The sequence below is a fragment of the Elephas maximus genome, chromosome 20, assembly GCF_024166365.1.
Source record: "Elephas maximus indicus isolate mEleMax1 chromosome 20, mEleMax1 primary haplotype, whole genome shotgun sequence".
In the NCBI taxonomy this organism is placed as follows: Eukaryota; Metazoa; Chordata; class Mammalia; order Proboscidea; family Elephantidae; genus Elephas; species Elephas maximus.
The window spans coordinates 53,167,360-53,181,749 of record NC_064838.1 but is presented as its reverse complement, the minus strand read 5'-3'; the positions used below and the strand labels follow the sequence as shown (position 1 = coordinate 53,181,749).

The 14,390-nt window shown below is 46.7% G+C and overlaps 1 protein-coding gene across 1 annotated transcript; it reads left to right on the top strand.

The window, feature by feature from the left end:
- Window positions 1-1,695: 1,695 nt before the first annotated feature.
- TMEM89 (transmembrane protein 89) lies at window positions 1,696-2,660 on the top strand. The gene is made up of 2 exons (XM_049862050.1): window positions 1,696-1,992; window positions 2,475-2,660. The coding sequence occupies exons 1-2, from the start codon at window positions 1,696-1,698 to the stop codon at window positions 2,658-2,660; spliced, it is 483 nt and encodes a 160-aa protein (XP_049718007.1).
- Window positions 2,661-14,390: the final 11,730 nt, after the last annotated feature.

Genomic DNA, 14,390 nt, shown 5'->3' with positions numbered 1-14,390 from the left:
TGGGATTAGGGTTAGGTTTTGGATTAGGATTAGATCTAATGTTAGGGTTAGGATTATGTTTAGGGTTATGGTTAGATCTAGAGTTAGGTTTAGGGTGAGGGTTATAGTTAGGGTTAGTGTTGGGGTCTGGTTTAGATCTAGTGTTATGGTTAGGGTTATATGTAGGGTAAGAGGTAAGTTCAGGGTTAGAGTTAGGGTCATGGTTAGGTTTAGGGTTAAATCTAGAGTTAGGGCTAGGGGTGGGGTTAGGATTAGTGTTGGGGATATGTTTAGTGGTTTGTTAGGGAAAAGGTTAGGGTTAGATGTTGGGTTAGGATAAGGGTTATTGTTAGATTTATGTTTAAGGTTAGGGTTAGGGTTAGAGTTTGCATTAATGGTAGGTCTATATCTAGGCTTAAGGTTAGGGTTAGTGTAGGATCTAGTGTTCGGAATAGGATCAGGGTTAGGACTAGGTTCAGGGTTAGGGTTAGATCTAGGTCAAGGTTTAGTGTTAGGATAGGGTTATAGTTATAATCAGGGTTAGGGTTTTGGTTAAATGCATCAACTCCACAAAATGCTTAAAATAGTCACCTGCTCAAAACACATGAGTTTTGCCACTCATCAGGTATCAGCCAGGTGCCAGGCTCTGTGCTGGGTGCTGTGCACAGACCCAAGAGTGGACAGAGGTTCCCTTGCCTTCCAAGTCACTCAGGTACCCCTTGCCCAGATCTACTTATATTATGTACCATCCTCCTCCCCCACCCTCGCCCAGATTCTTAGTCTAGGAAGGGTGAGATTTTTTGTCCACCCTGTCATGGCCATGTCCTGGTACCAGGAATGCTGTCTGGCACATGGCAGGTGCTTGGTAAATATTGGTTGAAAGAAGCTGATATGCTGGGGTGGGAGACAGACCTCAAACAAGAAATCTCGGGTAGTTGGAAATGCCTTGAGTAAGACAGCGTCATGTGAGAGGCCTGTGTTGCCCAAGATGGTCACCAGAGGAAGCCCCAGGAGGAGGTGACACCTGGACTGAGACTCCACCTGTATGAAGGTGTCCTCCCAGGAATGGGGAGCAGCATTCCTGGCATTGGGAGCAGCAGGTGTGTTCCGGGAACATGAGGGAGATGTGTGTGCCCAAAGCAGCTAGAATGCCTGTTGATGGGAAAGACCATATCTCTCAGGCCAGGATGAGGTCTTCAGGCTTTATTCTGAGGGGAGGGCCACTGGTGGGTTTTGATTAAGGGCCTGACTCAGTCTGACCCACATTTTTAAGCACTCACTCTGCTGCAGTGTAGACTGTGGGGCTGAGGTAGGGGGCTGTAGTGTAGACTGTAGGGCTGAGGTGGGGGGCTGCAGTGTAGACTGTAGGGCTGGGGTGGGGGAGGAGGGGAGAACAGCAGCTTTAGGGGATGCAGGGGTTGAGGGTATCTGGAGGAAGAAAGGAAGGAGGTCTGGAGAGAAGGAGGGAAAAGAGACACACCTTCAGTCTTGGGTCAGCCCACCAGCTGGGAGGGTAAGACCCACAGCCCCAAGGCTGCCACCCTCCTCCAGCCCTGGAACCTAGCTCCACTTCACTCCCAACCACCACCCCTGTCTTCTGGCCGTGGGCCCAGCTGGAACCTCTCCCTCAGAGCTGGAGCCAGGGCTACCCCTGGGGGAGGGGCGTTTGCTGGTTGCCAGGCACCCAGGTTCCGGCCCCAGACACTTGCCTCGGCCATGCTGCACGCACTGTCCTTACTGCCCTTACTGCTCCTGCTGGCGATGCCCACCTCTGCCCTCGCCTGGTCACGTCCCCTCTGGTACCAGGTGGGGCTGGACTTGCAGCCTTGGGGGTGCCAGCCGAACGGCCTGGAAGGATGCGGGGGTGGCCTGGGGTGTCCTGGCCATTGGATGGGCCTAGGCATGTCGGATCATATCTACCCTGTGGCTGGCATCACCGTCACTACCACCATGATGCTGGTTATTAGCCGAGTGATGCTGCAAAGGCGGCGTTCACTGACCACCAAGGGTGAGGTGAGCACAGCACTGCTCTGTCCTCTCTGGCCTCCTGCCTTCACTCGTATCCAATGTGCCTGTAGCCTCCACCCAACCCTTCCCATCTCCCCACCCATCCAACCCTCCCCATCTGCCCATCCATGCCTTGTAGGCCTTCTGCCTGCCCCAAATCACATCCCATGGTCCTTACATCTGTCCACACATCTCCACTGAGTCCATATCCATCCACTCATCAGCCCCTGACCATGCCCCATAGCCAGTAGCCTGCACCCATTTGTCTCCATTTGGTACTCCTGCTTCTCACCCAGCCTACATGGGCCCCACGACCACCACTAGCCCATAACAGGCCCTCACTGATCTTCCATTGCCTTGAGTCTCCATCCCCTTCAGACACTGTCCCCCACCCAACTCCTGCATCCTAGCTCCACTGCTGCTTCTCACTGCACCCCCAACCTGTCCTTGTGCTCCCTCTCACTCCTGCCTCTTGGTCCCAGCCTCAGCATACACAGATGACCACTGACCCCTGTGGACCGTGGAAGCGGCGGGCCCCGATCTCAGACCGTGCCCTACTCCTGGGGGTTCTGCATATGATGGATGCCCTCCTGGTTCATATAGAGGGCCACCTGCAGCGTCTAGCCACCCAACCGCATAGCCAAATAAAAGGGACTCCCTCCCAGAGTGGGTGATCCAACACATGCCTCTCTCTGCCTGATGACCAGCTGGTACGTATGGCCTGAGTTCCTAGACCAGGGCTTGGGCCTGTGTGTCAGTTCTCCCTGCGTCTGTCTGGGTCCTACTTTCCCTTGTCTACTTTTAGAGCCAGCTGACTTATTGAGATACTGGTGAAGGATTGGGCTTCAGTACCCAGGATGGGTGGGTGGGTTGCTGAGGCCCAGGCTGGCTCATCATCCCCACCAGCTGACCCCTCCTCCCTAAGGACTCCACCTCCAAGCACTCACCACAGCTCCTCTGGCCTGACTGGTCTCTAGCCCCCCAGTGTGGTGGAAGAAGACATGAGCATCAGGGCAATATAGGGAAGGCTGCCCTGAGGAGGTGACAGCCTGGCTAAGTCCTGGTACTCCACACACACTGGCCAGGTGGACAGCACCCAGTGCCAGGCGAGAGATGGTGCTTCTCGCATGTGCAGGGGGAGTCCAGGAAGAGGGACCGGGTTAGCTGAGGAGGATGGGGGCAATGGTGAGGCTGGAACCAGACCCTGAGGGGCTCTAATGGGAGGCTGAGTGCTCTGGACCTCCAGTCACTGTGGAGTCACACCTGCTCCCTTGCTTCACTCACCTGACACCACCTCAGAGAGGCAGCAGGAGCTGTCCTAATGGCTTTCATCCTGCCAGTGAAGAGCAGCTGGCTCTGGTTTCCTTCTTCCCTAGCCCCACAGGGAAGAAGGAGTTGGGGGAATCACTGCTTGGAGTTTCCAATGGCAGCCACTTCCTGGCCCCTTGACTCCTACCCGCTCTCCTTCTTCAAGGCCCACTAGTCCCAGCCTAGAACCAGGTAGGCAGCCTGAGTTGCCTTCACCTTTATGGAGGTTCCAATATTGATAGTTTAAAAAAGTTTTTTCATTTTCCAACCTGTTATCAAGAGTGTCATGTATAAGTTCTGGATTGTCAGATTTGGGAAACTGCCATCAACTTCTTCTCATATATGAGCTGTAAGATTTGGAAGAATTTTCCCAGATGAACTTTTGGCTTCACACGTTTCAAATTTGTCTTCCCTCCATGGACCATGAGTTTTCCAGTGCTGGGTGCTGTGGGCAGGTTCCTAGGACCTTGCCCTTCTGTCCTGAGCAGGAAGCTCTGACCTAGCAGGAGGTTCCTGGAGACCATTCTAGCACCAGCAAAGGAATCTAACCATACACAGGAATAGAGCAAACCATTATAAATATGCCCCTCTAAACTAAAACCAGGTGTCCCTGGGTGGCACAAACAGTTAAGCACTCAGCTGTTAGCTGAAAGATTGGCCATTTGAACCCATGCAAAGGCACCTCAGAAGAAAGGCTTGGTGATTTGCTTCTGAAAGATCACAGCCAAGATAACCCTGTGGAGCACAGTTCTACTCTGACACACGTGGGCTCACCAGGAGTCGACGGAATCAACGGCAACTGGTTTGGTTTTAAACTTAATCCAAATATATCCTTGCGGTAGACTTGGAGATGTGCCGTCAGGTCCCCCTTCAAGGAAGACCAGCTGCTGCCAGCCATTGGACAAATGGCCATCAGACAGGCCTGCCTCAGCTGCAGAGCACCCTCTTGAGACTAATCTTCACCCTTTGCCCAACTGTTTCCTTCCCTCCCTCCATCAGGGGCGGACCATAGCAGGCTTCCTGGTAAGCACTCCGCACTCTGGTCACCCTCTCACAGTCTGATTCCCAGAGGCCCAACCTGGGACAGTCCCCAACCCATCTTCCTCTTGGCTGGATTCCGAAAATGCCCCAGCCTCTCTGACATCCCCCACGTGAGGGGAAGTGGGAGAGAGTCTGAGTGGAAAAGGGTAAATATATCTTAATTTTGCAAATTTTTCAAAAACATCTGACCCAGTGGACACACTGCTGGGGCCCCTCCCAAGGCCTGGGAGAGAAGTGCACTGAAGGTCAAGCTTCAGCCTCTGCATTCTTATTCTGCAAGGTTTATTGAGTGCCTACCGTTTGCTGGCACTGTTGTGAATGCCAGGGCCCACCTATGTACAGACAGACTTAGCTTCTTCATCCACTCAGATGCCCTGTGGGAGGGGGATGGAGGTGGTGAAACAGACTCAAAAAGGCAATTATTATGCAGAAGCACACTGGCCCAGCCTGGGTGGGGCAGGGCCTGGCTGACTGCTGGGGCCTATAGAATGAGTGGGTGACTGGAGGAGGGGAAGAGTATCCAGTCAGTGTGAGTGCCTGGGGGGAGGGCAGACCTTGACCAGTTCCAGGAACTGTGAGGTGCTCAGGACTTCAGAAAAGGGGCTCTGGAGGGCAGAAGGAAGTAGGCTGGGGAGAGGCAAGAGTTGGGTGACTCCTGACAATGGCGTGGCAGGCAAAACCCCCAAAGATGTCTACGTCCTAATCCCTGGAACCTGTGAATATGTTACATTATGTGGCAAAAGGAACTTTGCAGATGGAGTTAAGGTTAAGGGCCTTAAAATAGGGAGATTATCCCGGCTTATTTGAGTGAGCCCAAAGTAATCACATGAGCCCTCAAAAACAGAAGAGGTAGGCAAAAGAGTTGGCTGGACAGATTGAAAGTTTGAGATGAACTCCACCTTCTGCTGCTGCCTTTGAAGATGATAGAAGGAGGCCATGAGCCAGGAAATTCAGGTGGCCTCTAAAAAAAAAAAAAATTTTTTTTCTAGAAGCTGGGAATGGCCAGGCAGTGGAGTGGAGTGGGGTAGGGGGGCTGGAGTGGAGAGGATTTAAGAGAGGATGGGAGGAGAGGAATTCAAGGCAGTGAGCATGGCCACCTCTTTGGGGGAGCTTGGCTAGAAGGAGGGTATAGAATGGGGTGGTCAATGCGAGAGGCGTGGGGCCAAGGGAGAGTGTTTTAATGACGGGAGGTTCACAGCTTTTGCTGTAAATTCTGCAGGAGCACAGGCTTTGGACGATCGAGCAAGGTGGGCTGCAGGGCACCAGGACCCAGGTTGCCACCCCAAAGGTAGCTGGCATCCCAGGAGGGCCTGGCACATATAAGCAAACAGGTGTATTTATTTTCATCCCCCTTTTGCCCACACATGGCACTTACCATATACATATACTTACACATCTTTCTTTTTTTCATTTAACAATAATAATAATTATTATTTCTGATGGAGCCCTGTTGGCTCAACAGTTAAGAGTTTAGCTGCTAATCAAAAGGTCAGCAGTTCGGATCCACTGTTCACTTCTTGGAAACCATATGGGGCAGTTTTACTCTGTCCTACAGGGTTGCTGTAAGTCAGAATTGACTCAACAGCAATGGATTTGGCTTTATTGCTGATAGTTATGTAACAGTTACTCTATGCTAGGTTCTGTTCTTTATACCTATTATAATCTAATGCCTCACAACTCCATGGGGTATAATTTTGGAGATGAGTAAACTGAAATACAGAGAAGTCAGGTAATTTTGCCAAGGTACTATAGCTAGCAGGAAGCTCAGTGCCCATATCATAAACCTGTAGCTCAAGTTTCCACAAAGTGAACTCACCTGGGTGACAACTGAGTCAAGAAGCCCTACCCTCACTGAGTTCATGCCCCTCCCAGTCATGACTCTCTTCTCCCCAAAGACAACCACGATCTTTCACTCCTAATACTGTAGGCAAGTTTTCCTTCAGCATTTTGAAGATGCCTCTCCATCATTTCTTGGTTTGCTGAGTTTCTGAGGAGAAGTTTGCTATAATTCTTATCTTTGCTCCTCTGTAATTTGTCCTTCCATTTCATTTCTGACGATTTCCAGTTTTCCTAGATTCATACCTCGTACATTCCAGGTTCCTATTATTAATGGATGTTTGGAGCTCTTTCTTCTCATTTTGAGTCGCGCCACATCAGCAAATGAAGGTCCCGAAAGCTTTACTCTATCCATGTCATTAAGGTCAACTCTACTTTGAGGGGGCAGCTCTTCCCCAGTCATCTTTTGAGTGCCTTCCAACCTGGGGGGCCTCATCTTCCAGGACTATATCAGACAATGTTCCGCTGCTATTCATAAGGTTTTCACTGGCTAATGCTTTTCAGAAGTATTGGCCATTTTGAATCAGACAATCATATAGTCTACTATGCTGGGAATGACAACTTGAAGAGGAATGGTGTTGCATGCATCATCAAAAAGAAAGTTTCAAGATCTATCCTGAAGTACAACACTGTCAGTGATAGGATAATATCCATACGCCTACAAGGAAGACCAGTTAATACGACTATTACTCAAATTTACTCACCAACCACTAGGACCAAAGATGAAGAAATAGAAGATTTTTATCAGCTGCTGCAGTCTGAAATTGATCAGACATGCAATCAAGATGCATTGATAATTACTGGTGATTGGAATGCAAAAGTTGGAATCAAAGAAGGATCAGTAGTTGGAAAATATGGCCTTGGTGATAGAAACAATGCCAGAGATCGAATGATAGAATTTTGCAAGACCAACAACTTCTTCATTGCAAATATCTTCTTTCACCAACATATATGGCGACTATACACATGGACCTCACCAGATGGAACACACAGAAATCAAATTGACTACATCTGTGGAAAGAGACGATGGAAAACTTCGATATCAGTCAGAACAAGGCCAGGGGCTGACCAGACCATCAGTTGCTCATATGCAAGTTGAAGCTGAAACTAAAGAAAATCAGAGAAAGTCCACGAGAGCCAAAATATGACCTTGAGTATATCTGACCTGAATTTAGAGACCATCTGAAGAATGGATTTGATGCATTGAACACTGGTGACCAAAGACCAGACGAGTTATGGAATGACATCAAGGACATCATACATGAAAAACGCAAGAGGTCATTGAAAAGACAGGAAAGAAAGAAAAGACCAAGATGGATGGCAGAGGAGACTCTGAAACTTGCTCTCGAAGTCAAGCAGCTAAAGCAAAAGGAAGAATTCATGAAGCAAAAGAACTGAACAGAAGATTTCAAAGGGCTTCTCGAGAAGACAAAGTAAAGTATTATAATAACGTGTGCAAAGAGCTGGGGATGGAAAACCAAAAGGGAAGAACATGCTCGGTGTTTCTCAAGCTGAAAGAACTGAAGAAAAATTCAAGCCTCGAGTTGCAATAGTGAAGGATTCTATGGGGAAAATGTTAAATGACACGGGAAGCATCAAAAGAAGATGGAAGGAATACACAGAGTCATTATACCAAAAAGAATTAGTTGATGTTCAACCATTTCAAGAGGTGGCATGTGATCAGGAACCGATGGTACTGAAGGAAGAAGTCCAAGCTGCTCTGAAGGCATTGGCAAAAAACAAGGCTCCAGGAATTGATGGAATATCAATTGAGATGTTTCAACAAACGGAGGCAGCGCTGGAGGTGCTCACTCATCTATGCCAAGAAATATGGAAGACAGCTTCCTGGCCAACTGACTGGAAGAGATCCATATTTATGCCTATTCCCAAGAAAGGTGATCCAACCAAATGTGGAAATTATAGAACAATATCATTAATATCACACGCATGCAAAATTTTGCTGAAGATCATTCACAAACAGCTGCAGCAGTATATCGACAGGGAACTGCTAGAAATTCAGGCTGGTTTCAGAAGAGGAGGTGGAACCAGGGATATCATTGCTGATGTCAGATGGATCCTGGCTGAAAGCAGAGAACACCAGAAGGATGTTTACCTGTGTTTTATTGACTATGCAAAGGCATCGGACTGTGTGGATCATAACAAATTATGGATAACATTGTGAAGAATGGGAATTCCGGAACACTTAATTGTGCTCATGAGGAACCTTTACATAGATCAAGAGGCAGCTGTGTGGACAGAACAAGGGGATATTGATTGGTCTAAAGTCAGGGAAGGTGTGCGCCAGGGTTGTATTCTTTCCCCGTACCTATTCAATCTGTATGCTGAGCAAATAATACGAGAAGCTGGACTATATGAAGAAGAATGGGGCATCAGGATTGCAGGAAGACTTATTAACAACCTGTGTTATGCAGATGACACAACCTTGGTTGCTGAAAGTGAAGAGGACTTGAAGCACTTACTAATGAAGATCAGAGACCACAGCCTTCAGTATGGATTGCACCTCAACATAAAGAAAACAAAAATCCTCACAACTGGACCAATGAGCAACATCATGATAAACGGAGAAAAGATTGAAGTTGTCAAGGATTTCATTTTACTTGGATCCGCAATCAACAACCATGGAAGCAGCAGTTAAGAAATCAAAAGACGCGTTACATTAGGTAAATCTGCTGCAAAGGACCTCTTTAAAGTGTTGAAGAGCAAAGATGTCACCTTGAAGACTAAGGTGCGCCTGACCCAAGCCATGGTATTTTCAATCACATCATATGCATGTGAAAGCTGGACAATGAATAGGGAAGACCGAAGAATTGACGCCTTTGAATTATGGTGTTGGCGAAGAATATTGAATATACCGTGGACTGCCAAGAGAACAAACAAATCGGTCTTACAAGTACAACCAGAATGCTCCTTAGAGGCAAGGATGGCGAGACTGTCTTACATACTTTGGACATGTTGTCAGGAGGGATCAGTCCCTGGAGGACATCATGCTTGGCAGAGTACAGGGTCAGCAGAAAAGAGGAAGACCCTCAACGGGGTGGATTGACACAGCGGCTGCAACAATGAGCTCAAGCGTAACGACGATGGTAAGGATGGCTCAGGACCGGGCAGTGTTTGGTTCTGTTGTGCATAGGGTCGCTATGAGTCGGAGCCGACTCGACGGCACCCAACAACAACTTGTCCTTCCGTAAGTTAGCTTTGCCTATTTTTGAATTTTATAGAATTGGAATCATACAGTATGAGTGATTTTGTCTGTGGCTCCCTTTGCCCCCCATTATGTTTCTGAGCATCACCCAGGTTGCTACATGCAGCAGTAGTTCATTCATTCTCAGTACAGATGTTTTTCACTGTATGAATATAACACAATGTATGGTTCTACTCTCCTGTTGGTGGACATTTGGGTTATGTCCAGTTTGGGATTGTTACAAATAAAGCTACTATGAACATTTCTGCACAAGACTCTTGGTGCCAGCGTTCACACATTTCTTTAAGGTGCATACCTATGAGTAGACTTGTGCGTTGGCTGTACATATTGTATGTTCAGTTTTAGCAGATTCTGCTAAAAAGGTTTTCCCAAGTGGTTATACCATTTACTCCCAACCTGAAGTGTATGAGAGTTCCAGTCGCTCCATGTCCTGGCTAAAACTTGGTATGGCTGGTCTCTTTACCCTGTGGTGGGCATGCAATGGTATCTCCTCGTGGTTTGATTTCCATCTCCCTGATGACTAATGCTGTTGTGTGCCTTTTCACGTGTTGATTGGTCATTTGCTTATCCTCTTTTCCTCAGTGAGTTTTAATTTCCATTTCTCTTATTGGGGGTGAGACTGAGCACATTTTCAAACGTTTAGGAGCTATTCAAATTTCCTTGTCGGTGAACTCTTTGTCATGTGTTTGGATTTTTCTTTATTGGATTGAAGGCCATTATTATGGGTTTGTAAGAGGTCTTAATACATTAGGGAACGAGGTCCTTTGTGATATAACTTACAAATGTTTTTCCCAGTGTATGTAACTGGTGTTTTTCCTCACATTTTTCATTTTCATGTGGTTGATGTTATCTAGCTTTTCTACACTAGAGAAAAAAGGGATTGATTTAAAACATAAACCAGAGCCCATCACTCCCCCACTTAAAAGCTCCAGTGGTCCCCCCACTGCCTGTAGGATGAAGCCCAGCCACAGACCATGGCCTATAAAGTCCTGAGGATCCAGCCCCTGACTGCCCCTCTGGCTACATCCATCATTGCCCATCCATCCCTGCTGCTCACTGTGCTCCAGCCACACAAGTCCTTCTTCAGTCTTGAAAACTCCAAGCTTGTTCCCACCTCAGAGCTTTTGTACTTGCTGTTCCCTCTGCTTGGATTGTTTTTCCCCATATATTCATGTGACCCTCATCAATCAGGCCTTGGCTCAAACATGGCCTTCTCAGAGAGACCCCCTGATCCTTTCATGCTTACACTGCTCTATTTTTCCTCAGAGCCCTCTCACTATCTGAAATATTATTATATACGTATCTTTCACTTGTTCCTCCTGTGGGTGCCCTGCATCCCTGGTGCCTAGAACATGCCCAGAACATAGCAGGTGCTCAGCAAATAATTGTTGTCAGAATGAATGAAGAGACACCAAAAACAACCAAAAAATCAGTGTATGGACACATATGTATGTATATAGGCATATATGTGTATGAGCAGGTACCCAAACCAACCAAACCCACTGTCGTTGAGCTGATTCTGACTCTTAACAGCCCTGTAGGACAGAGTAGAAATGCCCCAGTGGGCTTCCAAGTCTGTAAATCTTTCTTCCTTGGAGTGGCTGGTGAGTTTGAACCGCCAACCTTTTGGTTAGCAGTTGAGCACTTAACCACTGTGCTACCAGGGCACTTTTGGGTAGGTACGAATATGCACATATGTGTGCAGATCAAAGTATCTATAGGTACATGTATATACAGCTATGTGTGTGCACATATATATATTCATAGAAGACACATTTTCAGATACTTCTCAGACATAACCAAATACTTCGTGAGATTAGTTTTCTGGATTTGAAGGTTTAGGACCTTAGTCTCATATAGTTCACAGGGAGCATGTTATGCATCCTAGTGAAATGAGTAGTGTATGGGGTCTTAAAAGCTTACAAGCAGCCACTTAAGATACAACTATTGGTCTCCACTTATCAGGAACAAAAGAGAAAGAAGGAAACCAAAGTCTCAGAGAAGAAACTAGTCTAAAACAGAGCTAACAGCCTACAAGAGCCATGGTCTCATCTACCCTGAGACCAGAAGAACTAGATGGTGCCCAGCTACCACTACTGATCATTCTGATCAGGGCCACAATAGATGGACCCTGATGGAATGGGAGAATAACACGGAACATAACTAAAACTCTTAAAAAGTCTGGACTTTGTGGACCAGTTGAAACTAGGGGACTCTCTGAGACTATTGCCGTGAGACAGTCTTTAAACCTTGAACTGAAACTATTCTCTGAGGTCACCTTTTAGTGAAATAACAGATTGGCACATAAAATAAAGGGCATTACTTGTGAGTATGGTGCTCCACTAAAAAACCATACAAGATCAAAAGGTCAGCTATTAAAGCAAAGATGAGAGGATAAGAGGGTAGGGAAACTAGAGTACTGGAAATGGAACAAATGGAATGTAATTAAAGAGAATGTTGACACATTATGAAAACATAACTAATGTCACTGAACGATTTGTACAGAAATTGTCAAATGGGAACCTAATTTGTTGTGTAAACTTTCACTGAAAACACAAAATATTATTTTAAAAAAATGAATGAGGGGGGGCGGAGCCAAGATGGCGGACTAGGCAGACGCTACCTCGGATCCCTCTTACAACAAAGACACGGAAAAACAAGTGAATCGATCACATACATAACAATCTACGAACCCTGAACAACAAACACAGATTTAGAGACGGAGAACGAACTAATACGGGGAAGCAGCGATTGTTTCCAGAGCCTGGAGCCAGCGTACCAGTCAGGTACGGCACAAGCACAGAGAGCTGCTCCACCCCCCTGAACTAACCCCGGGAGGGGGACCAGCCGGTTCCACAGGCGGCGTGGGATGCAGCCGGTGGGAGAAGTCCCCGGGAGGCAGTGAATGGTCTTGGAGCGGAAAGAGCAGCGTCCGAGCCGGGGAACCGTCCCGCAGGGATTTGGACTGGACGCAGGTAGGGCATAAACACGGAGAACTGCTCCACCCCCCTGAACTAACCCCGGGAAGGGGACCAGCCGGGTCGCGCGGGCGGCGTGGGACGCAGCCGGTAGGAGAAGTCCCCGGGAGGCAGCGACTGGTATTGGAGCGGGGAGAACAGCGTCCCAGCCGGGACACTCGGTCACGGCACAAGCACGGGGAGCTGCTCCACCCATCTGAACTAACCCCGGGAGGAGGCCCAACTGGTTCTCGGAGGCGGCAGGGCAACGTGGCTGGAGGGACGAGAAGTCCCCGGGAGGCAGCGACTGATTTTGGAGTCGAGAGTGCACCGTCTCAGTAGGGGAGCCTTGACACTGGGCGTAGGGCTGGAAGCGGAGGATCTGACCGTGACTCCAGCGGGCCAGACCCCCCGGGGGCAATCTCCACACAGCCAGCACACATAGGTGACGCGCCCGCGGGAATCTCAGATATAATAGTCATTCCAAGCAAGACAAGCAACTCTGGCTATGTTCTGAGGTGCTACTCTCCTATCTCTCTGTTCCCTCCCCCACCCTCCCCAGGCGGCTTCATTAACATCCGAATAGCCTGAGCCAGAGGGAGAACTCTGATAGGGATCTGACTGCATTTTTTTTTTTAGCGGATTTTCTGGAAAAACTAGTTTCCCAGTGATGGCTCGGAGACAACAATCCATATCAAACCACTTAAAGAAGCAGACCATGACAGCTTCTCCAACCCCCCAAACAAAAGAATCAAAATCTTTCCCAAATGAAGATACAATCTTGGAATTATCAGATACAGAATATAAAAAACTAATTTACAGAATGCTTAATGATATCACAAATGAAATTAAGATAACTGCAGAAAAAGCCAAGGAACACACTGATAAAACTGTTGAAGAACTCAAAAAGATTATTCAAGAACATAGTGGAAAAATTAATAAGTTGCAAGAATCCATAGAGAGACAACATGTAGAAATCCAAAAGATTAACAATAAAATAACAGAATCAGACAATGCACTAGGAAGTCAGAGGAGCAGACTCGAGCAATTAGAATGCAGACTGGGCCATCTGGAGGACCAGGGAATCAACACCAACATAGCTGAAAAAAAATCAGATAAAAGAATTAAAAAAAATGAAGAAACCCTAAGAATTATGTGGGACTCTATCAAGAAGGATAACCTACGGGTGATTGGAGTCCCAGAACAGGGAGGGGGGACAGAAAACACAGAGAAAATAGTTGAAGAACTCCTGACAGAAAACTTCCCTGACATCATGAAAGACGAAAGGATGTCTATCCAAGATGCTCATCGAACCCCATTTAAGATTGATACAAAAAGAAAAACACCAAGACATATTATCATCAAACTCACCAAAACCAAAGATAAACAGAAAATTTTAAAAGCAGCCAGGGAGAAAAGAAAGGTTTCCTTCAAGGGAGAATCAATAAGAATATGTTCTGACTACTCAGCAGAAACCATGCAGGCAAGAAGGGAATGGGACGACATATACAGAACACTGAAGGAGAAAAACTGCCAGCCAAGGATCATATATCCAGCAAAACTCTCTCTGAAATATGAAGGCGAAATTAAGATATTTACAGACAAACACAAGTTTAGAGAATTTGCAAAAACCAAACCAAAGCTACAAGAAATACTAAAGGATATTGTTTGGTCAGAGAACCAATAATATCAGATATCAGCACAACACAAGGTCACAAAACAGAACGTCCTGATATCAACTCAAATAGGGAAATCACAAAAACAAACAAATTAAGATTAATTAAAAAAAAAAAATACACATAACAGGGAATCATGGAAGTCAATAGGTAAAAGATCACAATAATCAAAAAGAGGGAGTAAATACAGGAGGCATTGAACTGCCATATGGAGAGTGATACAAGGCGATATAGAACAACACAAGTTAGGTTTTTACTTAGAAAAATAGGGGTAAATAATAAGGCAACCACAAAAAGGTATAACAACTCTATAACTCAAGATAAAAACCAAGAAAAACGTAACGACTCAACTAACATAAAGTC